This window comes from Myodes glareolus, chromosome 22 (assembly GCF_982192425.1).
Source record: "Myodes glareolus chromosome 22, mMyoGla1.1, whole genome shotgun sequence".
NCBI lineage: Eukaryota > Metazoa > Chordata > Mammalia > Rodentia > Cricetidae > Myodes > Myodes glareolus.
In genome coordinates, this window is record NC_142047.1 from 9,241,972 (window position 1) to 9,265,327 (window position 23,356).

The window sequence follows — 23,356 nt, forward strand, 5'->3', positions numbered from 1 at the left end:
AGTCCTGGTTCCCTCAACCCCAGGCCAAGGTTTCCCTAGGCTTGTGGAGAATTGTGCTGGCGGCAAAAGCCGCAGGCCTTTTGTCAAATGGTGACAGCTTCTCCCCAAGCCAGTTCTGTTGTATTCCTAGTCTGTAACTCAGGTCTGCGCTCACACTTATTTATAGTATGGATACCTTTTCCAAACTCCGAGTTATGCTTTAGTCTTAGAAACTTGAGACCCTTGGCTCCCACAAGATCTATAATATCAATGACAGCTTTGTTGTGTATACAGTTCTCATAGCAACCAAATGTTGAGGCTGCCAATGACACTGGCTCAGGTTTCTCCCTCAACCGTTTAATAAATGATCCCAAAGAACAAAGGTAGGGGTGTTCCAGGAGGCACAGAGTGGGGGATGGATTGGGTTAGGACTCGAATCAGAGGGAGGTTCAGCAAGCTGTGGTAGGATCCGAGGACTGGAGGGGCTCAGCCCACACCTCCCAGCATTCCTGCCTGTAGATGTGTGTGTTCACTCTCCGGAGGCCTGGGCTGGCATCCTTTTCAACTGCAGGCTTCTGTGAAATCCCGAGATGCAGTCAGGGTGAGCAGAGGGCTCTCTGATATTCGGTAGCACAGAGGAAAGGCCATTGTCTCCTGCTCTCCACACAGTCAAGGATTACCGTGGGCCTTGAGGAAGACGAGCCAGCAAGTGCTCACAAGTAAAAGTTAAAGCAATGTCTGTTGTTGAATCACGGAGGACAATGGGACTATTGTTTGAAATGAGTCATAGCAATGCAGCCCCCTCAGTCACCAGGATACCTCATCGGCAGGCACCTAACATGGGTGGTAATTATCACAGAGAAAGAGAAATTGGATTACTCTCCCATCTCCCCACCCCTCTCCCTTTCCCATCATTCCCTGATCTTCTACCATACCTCATGGCCTCGCCTCTTCTCCAGCCGCATCCTCCCTCAATCTCCCCCCATCCCCACCCTATTGCACCCTCTCTCCATCCTCCCACTCCCCAGTCCTCTCAAGGATACACATTCCCAAGTCTCTGTCCCATCCCCATTCCCTGCACCCTCCCTAACTCTCCCCTCCCCTACTATACCCAATCCTCTCCCACTGTATCCCCAGTCCTCTCTTCCACCTCATCCTATACAACCATCCCTTCACCCACTCCTCTCCCTCCCTATCCTCTCCCCACCCCATTTCTCCCTATCTAATTCTCTTCTTGTATCACTGAAATAAGGAAAAAATGAAACAAAACAAACCAAAAAAAAAAAAAAAAAGCAGAACCAATACCAATGTTACTTTCAAATACACTGAGACTTAGAAACTAACTAAAATCTTTTTTATTTTTTCAGAACAAGAGTCACAGGGTACCATGGCCTGGCTGGTTTCCATGAAGCTCTAGGGGCTTTTCTTTCTCCAGAGGATGGGGGTGGTGTGGGTGGGGGTGTCTCCTAAACAGTCAAGTTGACAACCCCAATCAGCCATTGCAGGCCAGGCTCTGTGGAGCACACAGGGACCATCTGGGAAACGATGCCTGGCAGGGATGTTCAGTTTGGATGCTAATGCACTTCACAGGTGGTCGTGTCCAGGGCAGGGTTGAAAAACAAATCCCTGAGAAAATATTCTGTCACTGTCCAGAATCAGGGGAAGCCGGGACGCAAAGCTACAGGATGGTTTTACGGCAGTCTCGGAAAGCCTTGGTCAGCTGATGTGGCCTGCCTGGTACCTGATCTCTACCCCACTGACTTTGGGCCTCTGCTGTAATTTTAAGTGTACGCCAGCACATGCTCCCTCCAGAGGAAGTCCTGCTCTATTGGAAAGATGTGAAGGCTGGGGTTGAGAACAATGGTGCCTGAATTCTGCGTAATAGCTTCTTGTCTTTATATGCCAGAGGAATGGTGAATGATAGGTGTCTGAAAGATAAAAATTACATGATGGAAGCTAAAGGTTAGGTGCGTTCGAGTCTAGTCATCATTCCTCACGATCTCTTGGATTATCTACCATCCTGGAGTCCCTGGGGATGCTATGCTGTGAAGATACTGCTATGTACGTCAACACTAGCTCCCAGAGGCCAAAGCTAAATGCTGGAGTTTGACAGTGTCATCTTGGGGTCCACACCTCCTGATGGTGGGGAGTGACTTGGAGGGATCAGACTGACCTGCCCCTAAAAGGCGTGAGCTGGGGATCCTGAGGGGCAGTTGCCGGGTCTGCACCACCCCGAGGTTCTGCTGATTTCACGTGGGTGATTCAGGGGTCAGGAGCGCCATTTACCTTCCTTGCCTCCTGTCCCACCTCTTTTACATTTCCTTTGCAAACCCTGAGGGAAACCCAAGGTTCTGCTGTTTAACATTATTTAGGGGGGTTGGGGAAAGGGTTCAGTTCTCACAGCAATTGTCCTCTGAGTGCAAGGATCTGGATATCAGGTTCACCATAAGAAGAAAATGTTGGATGTGGAGGCACAATGTTGTAAACCTAGCCCTAGCGAGGTGCAGACTGTTGGAACACTGGGGCTCAAAGGCCAGTCCGGTGACTTGGCTGTCACAGACTGCCTGGAAGACCCCCAGAGCACAGCCATGATTAAAAATGCAAACCCATGGGTTTGGAAATGGAACCTTAGATGGTACCCAGCCCCAGTCTGCGCCCTCCCCACAGCCTTGCCAGTGAACTTGTCAGTTATTCCTGCAAAAGGCTAAAGCTTTTAACTTTTGTTTTCAAGACAGGGTTTCTTTGTGTAGGAGCCCTGGCTTTGTAGACCAGGCTGAATTCAACTCAGAGATCTGCCTGCCTCTGCCACCTGAGTGCTGAAATTAAAGGTGTGCTCCACCACTTCCCTGCATTGTAAAATTTTTAGTGCATTAATTTATCTCTTATTTAGTGTGTGTGTGTGTGTGCGTCACAGTGCATTTGCACGTGAGAGAATGTTCAGATTTGGTTCCTTCCTTCCATGATTCTGGCTTAAGTTTGAACTCGGGTCATCAACCTTGACAGCAAATGCCTTTCTTCTCTGAGCCATGGCCCCAGCCTAGTGTCATTGACTCGTTAATCGACTCATTTGAAGGTGCAGATCGGTGAAGAGGTCGTGTGCTTGATCCTTGACCTACCTGATAGAAATGAGTCAGTTGTTAATATGTCTTGCTCTTTGGCTATAATAATGATTTAACAGTAAATATCGATGTCTTGGTACCCATAGGGCCTCCCTGGGTGAGAGGTGACGGAATCAGGGGATATGGATAGCACAACCACAAGATCTCTTTCCATTTTATTAGAAAACAAAACAAAACAAACAAAAACTTCCTGGATGCCACAATCCTCACGTTAAGTTCTTTGATAGAACCTTTGAGTACGCAGAGCACAGCTGCACTGCTTTACATTATGGTCTTCAATATAACGAAAGGTCATGTCTGAGTGAATGTTTCCAACTCTCACCCTTAACCTTGCACCCTAGCCCAGGACCAGACGAACCGTAGATGCTTTCCCAGCATACCAAGAAGACGAGGAAACGAAACAGAATCTGTGTTTCCTAATAGAAGACTGAGTCCTTTAAAGTCAAGTGTTGGTTTTTTTTCTTCTTCCAATTTCTTGTGTGTTTAAAGAGATATAAAGTGCGTAAGGGAAGTAGGGCTGGTGTCTAGGGTGGGAAGGAAGGAAACAGATAGGCAGACACAAACAGAAATGATGCCCTGGCTAGGCATGTAAACACGCAGACAGACCACAAACAGAAACTACACACGGCCCCGCCTAGGCACGTACATATGCAGGGGCTGCAGGGGACATGAGGTTTTCCCAGAATGGCTGTAGAACGCGCCACCACCATATTTCGGCACGTAAGAGTGACCCAAACTCCAAGTCCAAAATTCTCCATGGGAAACCACCTGGAGCTGTTCTTGTAATTTGTGCATCAGAGGACAAAGAAGCTGAGAAAAGTCCACCTCATGTCCTCTGACTATGAGGCGAGGAGAAACACGGGGATGGGACCATCTTGCGCTTGACCCAGGGACCTGCCAACGTGACCTTGTGGGCAAGCTCAATAAAATACTGACTGTGACGCATTCTTTTACAATGGAAGCACATAATTCATGTTAGGGAGGAACATTAAAGCCACTGGATTTTCCCTTTGCTCTTGGGGGTGGTGATGCTGGAGACAGGCTTATGATGTCATGCTGGATTATTTCAGACTTGCAAATCCATTTTTTGTAGAATTTAAAAAAAGTCATAAATAATGTGTTACACAGAGGGTAAAAAAAATGCCACCCTACTCTGTGCCCCTGCTTTTAACCTGACAATTGCTGGTTATGGTCTGCAGGTGACAGACATGTGTGCCACACCTGGTGCCATATAGACTCGAGATTCTCCTGCAAATCAGGAAAACGCTTCCTTCCACCTGATGAGAGTTTCAAGGAACGCCCCACCCCCACCCCGGGAATAGACGGAATGTAGTCTCACAATACAAAAATTAGTTTAAGTTTTCCAAGCATAATGGACATCCCACTATAAAAATAGCACACCCCCACCCTCTCCCACCTCTACCGCGCTTCCCAATTATAAAATAGCACAATCGTTTTTCTATTAGTAAGTTGAAAGCTTCCGTACACGTACAAACACGTATTTCACGCCGTTTACATTCACACGGAAGACGTCCTTTTATTGATCTTCCTTTGAGATTTCACACGAGGAAGTAGAACAGACCTCTGCTGATAATCCTGACACACCCCAGCCGGAAACCTCTCCCCAGACAACAACAGAACACAGCAACGTTTTAAAACAGGTCTGCCTTGCGGTCGCCTACGGCTCTTTAGAGTTCATGACATTCTCTCCTCATGTGAGAAGTGTTAACAAATCCTACACTATTGAGGGAATGGTATGGATAAAAAGCAAGACACACATTGCTGAAATGGAGATCCATGACAAACAAACGTGCTGAAAGAATCTAGGTATTGTTCCAGCAGAGGGCGCTCTGCCCCTTACAATAACATCCTACAGCACTGACAATACCAACACAAATTTGGAGTGCCAAGCTCGGGCACTGACCTTCATCTGTTCTAGCCCTACAGACGACAATTTGGTATTTTCTTCAAAGAGCAGGATACACTAGTGAACTAGCTCTTATACACGAAAATTCTTTGGCTGTTTAAAGTCTTCACATTCTCAAAAAAAAAAGAAACAATATTCTGGGTTCAATATAAGTGGTAGATTTGTCTGGAAGTTTTGAAGGAACAAAGGGGCTAAACACTAGAGATTAAAGAGGGCACGTTACCAAGGCCACAGTTTGTTTACTGTAGAGTTATGGATTTAGTAAGACCAAGAAGCAGCCCCCCAAAATCAAAGCCACTAAAGGTCCATCTTGACTTTGTTGGTGAGAACATCAGGAGAAAATTCAGCTAGTTTGTGGAAGAACATGTGTCCATTTGGGTGGCGCTCAGTCTTTGGTTTATTTAGCACACACGGTCCTCACATCTTCCTGGCTTCCCCAAGGCCGCCGCTGGTCTAAGGATGGCAAACCCAGAGACTCTCTATCCAGGAATGTCTTTGGGTAACTCAACTTTCTCTCTGTCCTGTGCAGATTTTCTGTCTGCCTGTGTTTAGAGCTCTTCCAAGAAGCACACTCCCACCTAATCACCACCAATGAACACGAACCAAATGACCAGGGAGCAAACATCTCTGCAGTGAGTGTGGGCATCAATTGTGCCATGGGTTAGAGGAGCTGGCAACTGAGGTCCATGAAAAAAGCCACGCAGTTATGAGGGATATGACAGAGAGAGTGTTGATCAGGAAGGATGCAGACACGCAGAGGGAGTGAGTGACAGACAGGCTGGTCTAGGATCTGCGCTCACCTCATTAGTTCTGGGGCAGCATCATGCCGCCAAAAGGTTCACAGTGGGACAAAATGGCTGCCTATCTAGCGGACTTTGAATACTACTGTCCCTGCTATAAAAGGCTGTGTGCTGGGGACAAAGCAGAGCGAGAAGAACTGCACAGCACTGAGAGACAGAGTCCTGCTTTTCAAAACTAACCTATTTTTCTGCTATTCCAATTTTCTTTGCAATTCAAGAGTGTTTTAACTCATACATATTAAATTATTGAACACCCATTCTCCCTGGGACCTACTGATGAGCTCTGAACCCAGGGCAGGGCATTTTTTTTATCCAGAGAGACTTCCCACTAAGCCAGCCCTGCTTTGACCTGGGATTCTACCCCCTCATTGATGTCCTTTAGGCCACCTCCCCTGTTAAATGCAGCTATCAGCCCTGCTCTTTGGTCCACTCTGAGCTGCTTAAGAAAGCAGTGGCTGAACTTGGAAGAGTAGCACCCCTGTTCCTCGTTCCTCTTTGCCCAAGTTAAGCTAGCCAATGAGGAGCTTGGGCAGATGTCAGATACAGAAGCCACAGAGTCTGCTTCTGGGGCACGTGGACTAGAAGGCTATAGATTCTGGTTATGTAACATAGCAGATTCCTTAGCTGGGTGGTGATGGCGCACACCTTTAATCCAAGCAGAGAGGCAGAGACAGGTGGATCTCTGTGAGTTTGAGGCTAGCCTGGTCTACAGAGTGAGTTCCAGGACAGGCTCCAAAGCAACAGAAAAACCCTGTTTCAAACAAACAAACAAAGATAGCAGATCCCAGCATTCTGAAATTGTAGGCATGTTAGTATTTACTCAGGGAACTTTCTGCAAAGAGTCTGGAAAGGGAGCAGCAGCAGGTGCTGTTACTGGAATATTCCTTATATGGAAATGTGATGGAATAAAGTGTAGAATGGGAGGGAGGCAGGAAATGGGAAGCGTGATAGAGAAAGTGTGTGTGTGTGTGTGCACATGCGTGTACAAAAAAGCAGGCCATCAAAACACAGAAAAGCACAGAAGAAGCCCAAAGAAGAGAAGGTAAGACCGCTACAGGACATCAGCCTAGTGGCCTCAGTACCGCAGAAGGCTGGGCCCTCTCCTCATACTGGGTGTGACACTTATGTTCTAAGCTTCTGGAAAGTTTTTATTTGGTAATTTCCATGTTCGGCCAAGCCTTTGCATTCAGTGGACAACTAAATGCCATTCAGGTCTTACTCTGTAATTTATTTCAGCACCAACTAAGCTTACAACGAATCCTAGGCAGACTCTGTCATCCTTTCTGGTTCTGAAAGTGTGGCAGCCCCAGGGATGTCTGGACTGTGACGGACTTGGTTACCGGTCACAGCCATTCTTAATAGGACCACACCACGAATACCCACAGACGAGAAAAATTCTAAAGCAAAAGTCACAAAAGCTTTTCTGGACAGAGACCCATTTCCACTGCCAGGATGTTACATGAAGTATTGAATATCTAGGTGCCTCTGTTACAGTCACCATCTACTTTCTCTAGTCTGCGTCTCTCCCTTGGCTGTGAGGTCAGAATTGATACTGAAGGCTCCACCAAGCCCTAGGGGCTGGTCAGGGTTCAAACGCTGCGTTTAGGAGGCATCGACTCTTCCAGGGTGACTAACCACTTTGAAGAAAGCCATTCTGAAAACAACTCTGAAGGAATTCAAGGCTCGTTGCCTCCCACAGTCTGTGTGTCATGGGAGACGCCGAACAGGGAGATGCTCACCATTCACCAAGCTGGATGGTCACAGCTCCCAGACCCCTCTTGACAAGGCCACATGATCCGATATGGGGGGCCCCCCCGTATGCAGTTGTTTGCGCGTCTCCTTGGGTGTCTGAGTTCTGTTCTCTAGAACCTCCCAGCCATAAGGAGGAGGAATTAGGGTCGAGGCAGATTCTCTTTGGCTAAGTGTCACATGGGACTCTCAAGGGTTGTCATAGAAGTGAGGGTGTAATTGGACTCTCAAGCGTTGTCATAGAAGCGAGGCTGTACTTTCTTTGAAGCACCAAATCAATATGGCCGGTTGTCTTGTTGTTTTTTTTAAACAACTTGTCAGAGAAGTAACAGTTGGTGATAGTGGACACTAGTGTTTAGGGAGTTCACAGGAAGTTAGTAAAGGCTATTTGAACCAATATTAATCATAAAACAAGTACACCCCTGGCCTCTCCTTAGGTGGCTCAGTGGAGTCTGGTTCTCTCTGAAACTGAGGTAATCTTCTTCCCCCTTTTCTTCTGTCAGAGCCAGGAACACTCGGGAGGATTCTGGAGCATCTCCAGGCCACTAGGCACATGTGACTACTGAAGGCTTCAGCTGTGGCTAGTAAGAATTGAAATGTGTTGTGTGTGTAAAAGACACAACGGATTTAGAAGATATAATAAAAAAGAGAGGAAAATAGTTTCCAAATACTTTCCATATCAATTGTATGTCAAAACAATAATATCGGGTTAAATAAAAATATTAATAAATTATTCTCACCTGTTTCTTTTTACTTCTTAAAATGTGACTAATGGGAAAGCTTAAAAAATGTATGTGACTTGGGCTGTATTTCAACGGGGCAGAGTTGGTGCAGACACTTGCCGCAGAAAGCTGCATGTCTGCAAATGTCTTTTCAGTTTGCACTTAGGGGCTACACTGCCATTTGGGTATCACTGGGCCCCCAGGTCAGAGTGTCTTACTGTGGAAGGAGGCAGGGAAGGTTGTGGTACAAAGGACAGACCTTTTGGGTCCTTCGCCACCCACTCAGCATCCTAAAGGATATCAGGTCAAGGGCTTGCTCAACGTCCTCAGCGATTTACCTGACCACTGGCCAGAAAATGCCCATCAAACACAGGAAAACGCCCACCAGACCCTTTTTTCCCTGGGCATGCAGTATAGCTGGTATTTCTTTTGCTGTTGAATTACCCTCATCTCCTTAGACTTCATACCAGCATTTGCTGTGTGCGCAGCTGTGCTCACAGTAGATCCCACTGGAGAAGTGCAAGAGAGGGGTCCAAGAAAGAGGGAACCATGGGAGTCATCTGCTAAGCTCCTTGTGCACAGACTCTGGTTCAGCGCTCGCCTGCATCCTTGCTATGGATCTTCGCCACCGCTGGAGGCTGGAATTGACCATGGGAGCTGCAGGACCATCGGCAGAAGAGGTTTTTCTGAAGGTCCTTCCCCTTGCTGTGCGTTCACACACCAGCAAACAGGAGCGCATGAAAGGCAGCCAGCAGAAGAACAGTGGAGAACTCAGCCTGAGCTCAAAATTCCAGTGGGCAGCAAGGACTTACAGCTCGGCCAAGCCCTGTTTGCCTGAGTATTAGTGTAATGAGGTGGAAAAACCCAAATCAAATATACAAACACAGCTCAGTGGGAAGAGCTCGCTCTCCTGGTTAATCCCAGCCTCTGGGTGACCTTGCCAACCGCTAAGATGATGAGGAGATTTTCCTGGTTGCCCAGTGACACGGGGCTACCTCTGCCTCTGTAGAGGCTGCACGTATCACAAAACTGCCCACTTGAGAAACAGCACATTTTTGTCATCGTTTCAAACAAGCAAACAAACAAAAAGAATAAAACCATAAACCACTTTATAGTACAGGTGGATTTAGATAGTCATTGGTTATTTTTTTTTTCTTTTTATCTTATTTGTTGCTCACAGTCAGGAGAAACTCGATCTAGCAATTCCCCATGATGTACTTTTTGGTTCAGACCGTATCAAATCATACCTCATCCTCCTCTTGGGACGAGGGTGCGCTCAGGAAGACCTGAGCTGCAAACTGCTAAGGATTTATTTAGCGCCTTCCGTGTAGGCTGATGAGGATTAACAGAACGGAACCGGAAGTAAGTTTACACCTGGTTACCAGTGACCTAAAAAAAAGATTGCATCTTTTCTTTAGCCTGGACACACAGAACTCACTTACAAAGGTGACAAACTGCTGAGGCCTTGGGGGCAACCAGGGCAACAGCCATCTTCCTTGCCCTGGGAACATGGGGCTGTCAGGTTTTTAAACTAGGTTTAGAGTTCCACACACACACTCTGAGCATTTATATTCTGGCCCTGCAGGGAACTTCTGAGTTTTAGTCTAAGACCCTGAAGTCAGATGAGCCAGCCTCGTCCCTGATAGTTCTCGCTGCCAAGGTGATGCTGGGCAGAGCATGGCAGGCGGAGCCCAGCATGATGCAGGTGAAAACAAAGAGTAACGGATTCAGCAGGTCCAGAACTTAGCACTGCTGTCTCTGGCCGCAGGGCTCGTCAGGACCCACTTAGAGGAGGGAGCTAGACACTTGGTGGACTCTGGCCTTCCACCATTTCAGGGTGCTGAGGCAATTCTCAAGGTCATATACACTTCACACTGAGAGCCCGTGACTATAAATCTCAGAGATGCGGCACAAACTGATCACTGGAGCAGCAGCCAGGACCTCTGTCCACGGACTGGAGTGCATCACAGGGAAAAGAAAGGAGTAGATGTAAGCTGCACATCCTCTTTCAGAAGAAATTGTCAGGGGAATGAAGCCATCTTCTCCAAATAAGAGCAGGAAGATGGGAGACGCTAAAAGAAGCGGTAAGGATCTCCTTCCAGTCAGTGGCAGGACCTTCGGCTGCGTGTCTGTACGGATGTGGAGGAATCCACCTTCCAACTTCCACACCAAGGCCACAGAGTGTTGCAGAGATGGGAACCGGCATCCTGATTCTGCAGACTTTGGATATTGCTTTCATTACCACCCGTGAACAGAGTGCTCTGGGGTTGCCATGGCGAACTGAAGGTTGGGTATCCAGTTCAAGTCTCTGGGCATGCTTCCTTCCTGGGCCCCTGGGTCCTGTGTTTTCTCTTTTCTGTTTCTACGATTTCAAGATTTCACCTCTTCGTAGTCTTGGTCAGTGGAAAGTTCTACATCAGACAGTCCCACTTCCAGGGCCATGATCAATGAGATGTCGGAGTCACTACTCACTGCTGGCTCTTGATCACCTGGAGAAACAAGGCAAAGTTTACGGTCAGCATCAAGCTAAATCTTTGGCTGCTTCTTTTCAGTGTGATTGCTCCTAGTAGTGTTTCTTTCTTTTTTTTTGATCTAATTTTTAAATTACATGTGTGATGTGGATTTTTGTGTGGGTATGTGTCCATGGGTGCAGGTGTCCATGGATACCAGAGGCATTAGATCCCCTGGAGTTATAAGCAGTTGCGAGATGCCTGAAGTGTATGCTGGGGACTAAACACACATACTGTACCTCTGGAAGTGCAGTATGCATTTTAAAACATGGAGCCAGAATCTCTTTATCTCAATCACTAGCATTTCTCTAAAAGTTGTGAGAAAGTCTTAGAAAAAAATGGTTGTTCTATACAACTTCTGATTCAAACCTCACCTCAAAACACAGCCAGAGGTAAATTTTAAATGGGTCAGAACATTAAATGAAAGCCATCACAGCAGAAAACTGATAGAGACTGGCCCTGGTGGTGCCTGTCTGTAATCTCCTCACTGGGGAGGTAGGAGTGGAAAGACTGAGTTTGAGGCCAACCTGAGCCACTTAGTGAGATCCTGTCTCAAAAGAGGAAAACCAAACTAGCAGAAACTTAACATTCCCAGGATGCTAATACTGACTGCTGGCTGGACAGGGTTTGGAATCGCCTAGGAGACACATCTCTGATGCTAATACAGACTGCAGGCTCGACAGGATCCAGAATCATCCATGAGACACGTCTCTGTACATGTCTGGATAGGAGTTTTTGGACTGCCTTACAGAGATATGAAGATGCATACTAAGTGCTGGTGGCAACCTTTCTGTGAACGCTGTCATAGACCGAGTTAAAGGGAGAATGCAACCTGCAAACCAGCACTGCCTTTCCCTGCTGCTTGGCAGAAAGTTCAGTGTGAGCAGGTGCCTCAAACTGCAGCTACATCTTTCTTGCCAAGATGCCTGTGTCTCAAACTGTAGCCAAAATAAGCCCTTCCTTCCTTGAGCTGCTTTGGTCAGATATTTGACCACAGGGATAAGAACATCACAAATTCAATACCCCTGCAAAATCAGTAACAACAAGAGTTAGAAGAAAATATATTGTCCAAGTTGTGATGATCAATTTTAATTGTCTGCTTGACATAATCGACAGCCACCTGGGAAGAGGGTCTTGGTAAGGGAATTGTCAAGATCAGTGGGTCGTGACCCCTTTACAGGTTGAGTGACCCTCCACAAGGGTCTCATAACAGATATTTGCATTATGATTCATAATAGTAGCAAAATTACAGTTCCAAAGTAACAATGAAATAATTCTATGTCTTTGGGAGATTATCTTGACCACATGAATTGTTAATTGAGGTTGGAAGACTCAGGCACCATGGGCAACACCATTCCCTAGCTGGGAATCCTGACTTGTGTAAAAGTGGGGTCCTGAACTGAACACAAACAACCATTCTCTTTCTACTCTTCACTGTGGATGTGACCAGCTCTGCTGTGATGCCCTGTCCTCCCTGTTCCTTGAGGCCAAAACACAGGATGCAAGTAATGTTTACGCTAACCAGCTAAGCTTCCTGCTAAATTCTGTCCTTGCTTCTGCTACAGCCTGGTACAATAGCCTGAGGGGTCTATTTTACTTTAAAATGATAATTTCTCAACCTGCCTAAAAGAAGCTCAGGCTCCAAGGCCCATCTAACCTGTCTGACATTGCCTTGCACCCTCGACCACCTGCCTGAGGCCAGTTTCCCCAGCCCCCTCTGGGTGGGAGGAGTTTTCCTTTACTGGGGCCAAAAGTATTTAACCCTGGATTAAGTTGAATAAATTGAGCATTCTCTTCTTGAGGATGACTGGAACTCTGTATCTGTGTGTGTGTGTCTTGTGTTTTAACCCCTAGGACAATATGGAACTCGTGGGAGGTGGGTGGCGTGGAACGGCGACCCCCACACTCTGCCAAGTTCCTGCAGCCTCAACCTCCCCACGATGATAGACTAACCAGTACTCGCAAGCTGAGTTCAAGGTTTCTCCCTCAGGTTGTTCTTGTTAGTGTATCTTATCAAGGCGACAGAAAAAGGGACGGTGACCAAGTGTGTTTCTGAGTTGTAAAATGTGTATCTAATGTATCTAAGGGAGCAAGAAAACTAACTGAGTAATTCATAGAGCTGAGCTTAAATTTTTTAAAATGCTAAGACAAGAACAGTGAAGGTGTGGATTAGAGGCAGAGCGTCGAGCGCTTCACATGCATGGTGTCTACATGTGGAGGCAGCAGGCCAGCATCAAGTTCCTCAGTCTCAGGATTGTGTTCCTAACCCTGCAAAAGCTTTTAAGTCTTCAAGAAAAATAATCCAGCAGAAAAACAGGCACAGGGGAGTGTAACACAGATGCCTAAGAAGTACAAGTAAAACCCAAGTGTCCTATTTGCCAATGTAAGCTTCACTCTTAAAAAAGATAATGTTACAGTCAAGAGTATTCTGAGATGTGTTTGTTGAAGCATTGCAAGCAGAAACGTAAAGTTTTCTTTTTAAAAGCCAAGGCTTAGTATTTGTGCATCTTTGATATGGCACATTATGACAATCTAATCCACGTACACAGTATATCAAAGTAATGAATGTTTCCATGTCTTCAAACAAGAATCCTTTTTATATCTGCAGATTTTATTCCTCTACTCGTTTTGTGATATATCACTTATTGTTCTAACAGTTACCCCAGTCTAGTTTAAGAAATGCAGAACTAATTTCTTCACTGTGACCATGGAAGCCTTATTAAAATTCTTTCCGTCTCTCCTCCCACTCCCCTTCCCAGTCTCCAGAGAGCATTATTCCATTTCGTTCTTCCATTAGAGCTGTAAAATTTTAACCTAATAATTTTACTTTCAGAATACACTAAGGAGCAATAATTAGAAGTGCAAAACTATTCACTTAAGCATTATTTGTAAGATTAAAACTTGGCAAGTAACAAGGTCCAGGAAGAGAAGCATCTCAAAAACCATGCCGGCCCTCACAGACCATCCTCTTAAAACTGTCTCAGTGGAGTTCCCAGGAGTTCATAGCTACAGGAATTTAATGACATTTTCAGTGGGACAATATACTGCGAATGAAAACAGGACTCAATGCCTGTATGTGGAAAGGCTGACGTGAGAAAATTACTATAACTGGAAACAAGCAACTGAAGACATTAGCATGAGGAATTATTCATGCTTTGGGGACTTCCTCCCTCCCTCCCTTTCTTCCTCCTTTCCTCCCTCCCTCCCTTTCTTCCTCCTTTCCTCCCTCCCTCCCTTTCTCCCTCCCTCCCTTCCTTCTTTTCTTCCTTCCTTCTTGTTATTTTGTGATAAGGTCTCACTCTGTAGCCTAGACTGACCAAGCTTTAAGATTTATGTTGAATTTCCTTTCAAGATGTATTTTTTTCTTTTTTTTTTCCCCTGGATCTATTTCCAAATACTTGGGGGAATGAGTCATTCAATATGTAATAATTAATTTCCTACGATAAGCGAATAATTGCTATAGCTCTTTTCCATGTGAGAACAAGAGAACTCAGCGCTTCAAGGAGCTTACTGTCCAGTAAGCAGACGAGTGGGTAGACTATTGGCTCTGGTGGCAGATGGGCCCAATGTGGTGGGAGAAGGGGAGGAGGCTCTGTAACCATATGCCAAAGAAGGTGCGTGTCATAGGGTGCGATGGAAAACCAGGCCCTAAGGATCGTCTGTATTTTAGCCAGATGAGTAAAATGGAATAATATTTTAAGCAATAGTCACAGTGTTCACAGATGGCTGGAAGTAATGGGGACTGTTGAGGGCAGGCAGACATCAGGAGATATTAAACATGACCGGAATGTATAGCCAGGCTAGGGAGTAGGCTGGGGGAGGCTCAAAATCTGCCCGAAGGCAGCTGTAATCCAGAAGGTCTTATCCTTCCATCCCTTGTTGAAGAATCGTGCAATTAAAGGCCCATCAAGATGTCTATGGATTAAAGACTGACGGCAGCCATGACCCTTGTGCTTTGGCTCTGCTGATGTTATTTTCCATGATGAGGACAGTCAAAGAAAATATGTGTGCTTGCCGGGCGGTGGTGGCGCACGCCTTTAATTCCAGCACTCGGGAGGCAAAGGCAGGTGGATCTCTGTGAGTTCGAGGCCAGCCTGGTCTACAAGAGCGAGTTCTAGGACAAGTAGGTCTGTTACACAGAGAAACCCTGTCTCCAAACACACATGCACACACACACACACACACACACACACACACACACACACACACAGAAAATGTATGTGCTTAACAAAGAGTAGTGAACTTCTAAGGCACTTTTTAAAAACTTTTGTTGATTCTTTGTGGATTTCATGTCATGCACCCTGACCCCACTTATCCCCCTGTCCCCTCACATCTGCCCTTGCAGCCCCCTAGCAAATTGTAAAGAAAAACAAAACAAAACAAAACAACAACAACAAAAAACCAAAACCCAAAAAACCAACCAAACAAAAAACCAAAGAGACAAACTAATTCCCTCGCCCCCGCCCCCGCCCCCGACTCTTGTTCTGGAATCTGCCACAGGTAGCAAGGTGCAGGGGTGTGGTGGGGTTGGGGATTGACAGGGGAGGGCATCTCTCTCACCCATGCCACTACATGGTAGACGAGGGGTGGCGGGGTTCTAAGACGCTTTAGGAGAGACAAAGAGAAGTAGCAGAACTGTGTCCTGAGGAGTCAGCCTTAGAGAAATGGACGTTTCACAAGGATCATCCCTTTTGAAGATCAAGCACTGACGTGTCCCAGATCCGCGCATGCTCGGAGCTCTCAGTGACTAGCAGACCAGCGGCTAATTCACAACTCTGAAGTCTTCTCTGGGAAATGCAAATATGTAGCATCCGAAGTTGGTGGCACTCATTGCATTCTTTATAAAACTATCCTTTCGGCACGAAGTGAACGTGGATATTTGCCTCACACTTCCTGACAGACCATCTGGCCTGCTGCTGTAATCCTCCCCACTCACTGCTTGTGTCTGCGCTGCCCTTCACTTCTGCCCCCGCTCTGCGGCCACGGGAGGTGGGGGCGGGGACTCGCAGGTCTAAACTGAGATGAGCCTTCCTTCTGGGGCTGCCTCACCTTGGGTATCTCAGCGGGTAGTGTGCTCTCCTGTTGGGTGCCGTCTGAGAGCTTTTGCTCCTGCAGTGGGATGGGTCATAACTGGCATGGACAGATGCATGCTCGCTCTGGCTCACAGCTACTAGGTCATTGACTCCCCATTCGCTTTTCCCACGGGTGCGGATTTTGTCACTGTCTCTCTTTCGTTTACCCTATACATATCGTCATTGAAAAAGTCTTTGTTACAGTTTTGGTGAGGTTTTAGGAGAGATTGGAAATAACTTCCTATGTTTAATCCATTCCACTTACCCAGTAGCTTCCTTAAACACTTTGCAATGACAAAGAAACATAGACATTCAAAATTACATTGATTAGCTGAGTGTGTTAGTTCCATACTGTAATCTCAGCAATTGACAGTTGAAGGCAGGAAAATCAGGAGTTCAAGGTTATTGTTGGCTGTATAGTGGGCTTGAAGCCAGCGTCGGTTATAAGAGACCCTAGCTCAAAACTGTCTGTCTGCTTCTCTTTCTGTGAAAACTGGGACTCTAGCTTACTTTACGCAATATTCTAGTCTAGCTATTACCAATTACTTGTGCTACTTTGTGTAAATCACCTTCATCCTCCAGGATTAATGTTTAATTAACCATTAAATGAGAATTTGGGCTGAAAATATAGAATCCTTTCTAGCATTTTATATACACCAATGCAAGCTAGCTGCGTATTTTATACACAATAGATTATCAATGAGTAATTATTCAATAGAATTACTAGTGAGAAAGAAGCAAGTTAAAATATTAAATATATATTCAACTTTTCTAATCATTTTTATTTTTTCTTAATCTAAAAGCCTTATTGCATAATGTGCACAGATGGAGTAATCAGTTCTTAGAGGCCAAGGAAAAATGAAGTCTTCTTATTCTCAGAGATGAAGGCCAAAGTGGACAGTGATGGTGCATGCCCATCACCTCAGACTATTCATTTTTATTTTATGTGTAGATGCATATGCTTGAGTGTAAGTATGTGCACTGTGTGTGTGCAGTGTCTATAGAGGCCAGAAGAGGGCACCAGTTTCCCCAAGAGCTGTAGCTACAGTCTGTTGCTAGCTGCCTGATGTGTGTGTGTGTGTGTGCTGGGAACCGAAGCAGCTGGCTCTCTTACTTGCTGAACAATCTCTCCAGCAACATGTTTTCAAAGTCCCTACTGTGGTTTACACCCCACTGAATGAATCTGGTTCTCACAGGATCTCACCGTTTCCTCTAGTTAGCAGTTTCTCCAGCAGAATCATTCAGTGTTACCACAGAAAATGACCCTTCTTGGAGGACTGGTATGTACTCTGTTGCTTGCTTTAGCAAAGCAGGGCAGAGCAGTAGCAGGCTGCATGGAGCCAACTGCTGTTAGGAATTAACAAATCCTGCCCTGGGAATAACTGCTCTGTTTTGAAAGAAAATAAGGTGGTGGTAGCTGGAACCCCAGGTGTCCTGACTCCCCAGCAGCTTGGTGCTCCTGTGTGTGTGTGTGTGTGTGTGTGTGTGTGTGTGTGTGTGTGTGGTCTGTTCTGTATCACAGGGAGGGGCTGTTCTGTATCACATTTTTCCCCTCACGTGCTTGAAAAACGATGCTTCAAAGAATAAATAAAATCTGCTACTGATGCTTGCCTTCTGGGAACTAGGACATATTTCCCATCAACCCTTTATTGCCCAGGAGTGCCTTAGGTAGGGCGTTTCATCCAGAATAGCTGATGAGTATCGTGCTGTCTTCCTTCAGTGTGGAGGCTCCTGAAGGCTGCAGCAGGGCCAATATATTTTACTTACAATCCTTTCTCCTCTTCCCCCTTTGTCTGTCTCTCTCTCTGTGTGTATGCCTATCTCTCTGTCTCTGTGTCTGTCTGTCTGTCTGTGTATATGTGTCTGTGTGTGTCTGTCTGTCTGTGTGTGTGTGTCTGTATCTCTCTCTGTGTCTGTCTGTCTGTATATGTGTGTCTCTTTCTGTGTGTGTGTGTGTGTGTGTGTGTGTGTATCTCTGTGTGTCTGTCTGTCTGTCTCTGTGTCTGTCTGTCTCTCTCTGTCTCTGATGCATGTTTGTATATGTGTGTGGTCATGCTTTTGGGCTGAAGTCAGAGGTGAACATTAGGGGTCTTCTTCAATAGCTTCTCCACCTTGTATTTGAGACAGGGAGCCTGGAGACTGCTCTTTCCACTGGTTGGCCAGACAGCCTCTGAGTTCCCCTATCCCTGACGTCCCAGTGTTGAGTTTACACCTGACTTTTTACTTGGTGCTGGGTATTCGAACCCAGTTCCAGTCTTTGCTGTCCTAATCTTAATTAGTGGGGAAGTTAATTAGACCTTGAATGCAGAACGCCTTTTATGACAAGTGTGTGCTCTGCACCCTTTGACTTAGGTTCACTTTAAGGATTTTTACAAGTAATCTTTGTTTCAAGCATGACAGACCTTCGAGCTGTTCTCTCAGAGGCTCCCCCACAGTCTGACAAGCCACATCTAGTCTGCACTGGCTCCATCTCACGTGTCAGGCACTGTGGGAAGTATGGCTGCTCTGTTTACCATCTTCCTGCTGAAGGAGGTGTTGGATTTCCCCACAAGGGAATCATGTTATGAACAAAGTCAACTTGTCCAAAGTCAGGCACCTAGAAAGAGGTGGGGATGGGATGTCAGCCCCAGCCAGTGTGTTGACAGCAGTGATGTTCCGAATGGCAGAATGTGGTGTAGATTTGTATCTGGTCAACTTGTTCTTCTGATAATAGCCAGCCACCACTGGGAACCACACAGTCTAGGCTTACAATACAGCGTCACTCATTGGGCCTACTGATTCTGAACTTTATTCAGATGTGACTGAAAATCTCACCTCTGAATTCCTGTTGCAGGGTTCTAAGTATGCATAAAATGAGCCCCAGTGAAGAAGACTTCCTAGTGTTCAAGGCAGGCAGACTTAAGAGAGTCTCTGCTTGAGCTTCCCTGGGTGAGGCTGGGGGCCCTGGAAGCCTAAATGTATTAACTTAGATCACACAATCAGGACTTCACTATGCTGTGATCTATTCTTCCCCACTGTTTTTCATTCTCTGTGACACTTCAACCACCAGGAGAGAGATTTTATCCAATTACTTTGACTCTACTGATTTCTTTTTCAACTCAATCATTAAGTCTTTATCATGTGACAGAAGGGAGATTTAATTTTTACTTTCTTAGGCTTTCGTTAGACTTTCCCAGGGCACAGAGGGAAATCGTGTGGATGTTCATGTTGTCAGTAGCTAACCCACAATCTCCAGGTAGTTATTGCCCGCCGAGTGACAACTTCAGCATGAAACATAAGACATTTGGTGGATGGGGGTTTTTCAAGACTTGTGAACGTGATTGAATTAAAGAACATGGAGAAGCTAAAGCTGTCAGGGGGGTAGACATGGGCAGAGTCGTGTGGATTTATTTTGTAACTATATAAAAAGATCTGTACATCTCATTTGTTCAGCCACTAATATACATAATTGCCCATTCCTTCAGCAGACATGTATTGGATGTGTCACCAGGCACACAACATTTTAGGTGAACGTTGTGGAAGACAGAAAGGTGGAACTTGATCAGTAGAAGAGATAAGGCGTATGCAGTGAATACAAGAGAACACAAGGAAGGGAAAGGGAGAAATAAAATATCAGCAAAGCATTTCATCTCCAACTAGATAATGAAAAGGATTCACAGAGCGGATTGGATGAAACCAGCGGCAAGGATCTAAAAGGTATTGGGAGTTATGGGGACAAAGGAAAATGGAAGCTCCTTCAAGAGAGTTTGCCACTCAAGGTCATCAAGGCAAATCCCATAGCTGCTTAACACACTGTCTTCTCTAGGATCTTTTCTGTTTCACCGGGGTATGGGAGTGTGTGGGGTGTGGGTGTGGGGGAATGGGGGTGTGTGGGGTGAGGGCGTGAGAGGTGGGGGCATGGGGAGATGAGGGTGTGGTAGGAAGGTATGGGAAGGTGAGATGGGAGTGGGCTAAGAACCTGGGAGCTACATTTTCCAGACTTCCTCTCCAACCAGCTTTCTCTTAGCTGAGGGGGCTGAGAGGTAGGAGGGCCAGCAAGCCTGGCCGCAGTCACTGTGACTCCAATAGAGGCAGCAGGACACTGGCTTCCTTCCTCCTGGGCAGCAGGGCTGGGGATGTCCCCAGCAAGAAAAACAGCTCCAGCAGCAGTACATAGTGGATTCTCGTGCTGAGCTCTGTGTCCTTTCCCTTCTCATTCTTCCAAAGATGGTTAATAATCAGTTGTTATTATTATTGTTGTTGTTGGTTTTCGAGACAGAGTTTCTCTTTGTAACCCTGGCTGTCCTGGAACTTGATCTGTAGACCAGGTTGACCTTGAACTCACAGAGATCTGCCTATCTTTGCCTCTCAAATGCTGGAATTTAAAGCTACAATCCCAGCTTTAATTATCATTAGTTATAAAGTTTTAAGAGTTTATACACTATGTAAATCATATTCCTTGAAGCATAATTTGCCTCTGGTAATTCACATTCATTTGAATTAAAACTCCTTATGCGTATGGTGAGTGCTTGCCTGTAGATTTGTCCTTAAACCATTTGTGTGCCTGGTGCCCACAGAGGCCAGAGGAGGCCATCACATAGCCTAGAACTGGGGTGGCAGACGGCCACTGTGAAGCCACTTCACTGTGAAGCCCCAAGTGAGTACCGTGACTGGAGCTCAGGTCCTGTCCAACACCTCTGGAGAAGTAGCCAGTGCTCTTGACCATTGATCAATCTATCCATTCCCGAGCTGGAGTTCAGAGGATGCTGAGCTGAGTTTTAGATACTCGAAGAGTGTGTGCACTGTGCAGCCTCCATTCATAGAAAAATTCTTCTTTAAAAAATCAATATTTCTGTCTCTCTTACATTTTCATATGTCATTTGTAGCCAGCCCTTGTGATTCTTCTTGACCTTAGTTAACATCTGCTTTTGAAAATTGTATCAAGGTTTTTTTTTTTTTTTTTTTAATAAAAATGTCTATTTGAAGTAAGGTATTTCAATATGCGGGAGAAACTGTGTGAAACTTAGAGGAGCTAGTTCTTTCTGTGGAGACCCTGTGTGAACTGTGGAGTTGTTATCTGTCCATGTGGAGACCCTGTGTGAACTGTGGAGCAGGTAGCTCTCTGTGTGGAGACCCTGTGTGAACTGTGGAGGGTTTCACAGCATTCTTGGTCTCTTCCCACTGAATGTCATTAGTGCCAGCTAGGCCAGTTAAAAATGTCTTGAGACATTGTCTAGTGTCCCTTGTGAATTATCCACGGCCTTCAGTAAAGAACCATGACTGTAGGTCAGTGTGTTTCTAGCTTATATGCTGTAGCACAGTGTTACCCTTTTCTTTTGAGGCCCCAAAATATTACACTGGATCCATAAACTACACTTATTTTTCAGCCAGAGCTGTTACATGGAGAAATTTATTCTTGAGTATTCTCAAAATAAAAAAAGAAATGAACAAACAAACAAAAAAAATCCCAACTGCGTTTCCTTCATTCCTTCATGCATAGATGAGTATGTAGGTTACCTCCAGCTCCTAACTAGTGTGAAGAATGTATTCGCAGGTGGCACACACGGGAAGCCCTTGGGTTCTGTCTATGATTTTGCATGTGTGGGCATGCATTTCCCATATTGTTGTATCACTTTGCATATCAACAAACAGTGTACTGCAGTCAACAACAGCAATAACTTAATGTTGGCCATCTTAGGTTTAGGGTGATTATGCCATGGTGGTTTCGTGTGCATTTCCCTGATAATGAATTAACACTGAAGATCTTTATATCCCATGTCTAGATGTAATAATACATCCAAGAGTTTTGCACAAATAAGCACAAAGGACACTGGTTTGTGGAATCCATTCCTTGCATTGTCCCTGACTTTGGCATCGGGTGAAGATGCTTCACTGAGTTGGAGGTGTGCTTTTCTCTCCAAGTTTTTGGGAAGAGTTTGAGAAGTTCTACAAGCCTTCCCTATTTTGAAAAACTAGACCCATCTCTGGTTTCCTTCTTTGTCTTAGTTAATGTGGGCATTGGGCAAAGAAAGGTAAGCTGAACTCAGACTGGTGAAGGATTTGAATGCTGGGCTGAAATGTTACAACTTCATTTAATTTATATGAATGGATATTATGTTGCTACTTCCGAAAGAATTTGTTGAGAATGAAGGTCAGTGGAAGAACATATTCCTAACATGCACAGAGCCCTCGGTTTAATTCCCAGCACACACTGTCCAGCATATGCCATGGCACTGGTACAGATCTTATTATTTTATAGTTGTAATGTATTTCCTGAGAACCTGCTTCCATCCTTCCTCACTAAACCTCCGTGGTTCTTTCCTTGCTCAATAACAGTGGCAGACGGGCGATGCTCCCCATTTTCTGCAATGTGTTCCTTCAGCGTTGTGGAATGTAGGTCAGTGTACCCACACTTCATAAAGCGATGTCTTCTGCATGACAGTCACGCTCCCGTTTCTGGCCATCCTGTTATATGATAGCACAGCAAAGGAACCAGCAGACACTGGAGACCAGGGCTCTGGTGGAACACAAGGTCCTGTTTAAAGGCTAAGTCCTAGGACCCAGCAAAGTAGAAATCCTTTATTTTGCTCCAGGAAGGGTTGGAGAGGGAGGGACATGAATAGGAACGTGCCCTCTTACATGGCGTTTCCAAAGACAAGGAAGTATTTAAACAGACATCTGTGAAAGGCAGAGCCCGTACAAGGTGCATAAACAGATCACAAGCTGCAGAGCTCAGGGCAAAACTTGAGACTCAACACTGACAGGAGTGCTTTGGCTTTGTGTGTAGGGATCATTTACATCCATCTGTTCAGACTGTCAAGGTCAATTTCAGACTCGGGGTATCTTAAATTTCTGACTGTTCTGACCACCTGCTGCCCCAGCAAAGCACAGCGAAGCCCATTTCAAGGTGTGGAGACAGCAGATTTTGATACAGCAAAGCTTGGTTCTATCTCCGCTCTCACATACTCAGTCCGCCTTTGACTGCTTGAACACAGCCCACAAATGGCTAATTAGGGGACCTGGTGTGAGGGAAGGCCTGAGTGTGACATGAGGATCTCAGTCTTAACTACAGCAAAAAGGCCTGATGTTTTGGGTTGGAGCGCAGGTCAGTGTCCCAATGTGCAATTGATTTAGCTGGGTGTGTTTACATGCCTTCCTGGAAAACAGAGAACAGAGGTGCAGGGCGCAGTTGTGAGCATCCCGAAACTGTAACTTAGCTTGTGCTTTCGGCTGACAAGCATTTCTAGCTCTTTGTGTTTAGAACAGCAAACATTTGAACTTGTACACTGTGTTTGCCCCTGCAGAGGCAGCTCTTGGCCATGGATTTAGGTTAGAACTGAAGAAGCAAGCACACATGAGTTAGAGGTCAGTGTGGTGACGCCATGGGGGTGGGAGCTTGGCTCTGGGTTGTGGGGCCTTCCCTTCCTTCACTCTGTCCTTGCAGATGCAGGCCACTTCTCCTTACGTCTAGTGGGTCTTCTGCTTTTGACGTTGTGACC

General features: G+C 45.7%; 1 protein-coding gene across 1 annotated transcript in view; it reads right to left on the bottom strand.

Moving 5' to 3' along the window:
* Positions 1-3,234: 3,234 nt before the first annotated feature.
* Rnf150 (ring finger protein 150) overlaps positions 3,235-23,356 on the bottom strand; it is a 211,005-nt gene continuing 190,883 nt past the window's right edge. Inside the window, exon 7 of the mRNA XM_087900616.1 lies at positions 3,235-10,785. Coding sequence (XP_087756742.1) covers positions 10,667-10,785 — 119 coding nt within the window. The 3' untranslated portion in view covers positions 3,235-10,666. The remainder of the gene's footprint in view (positions 10,786-23,356) is intronic.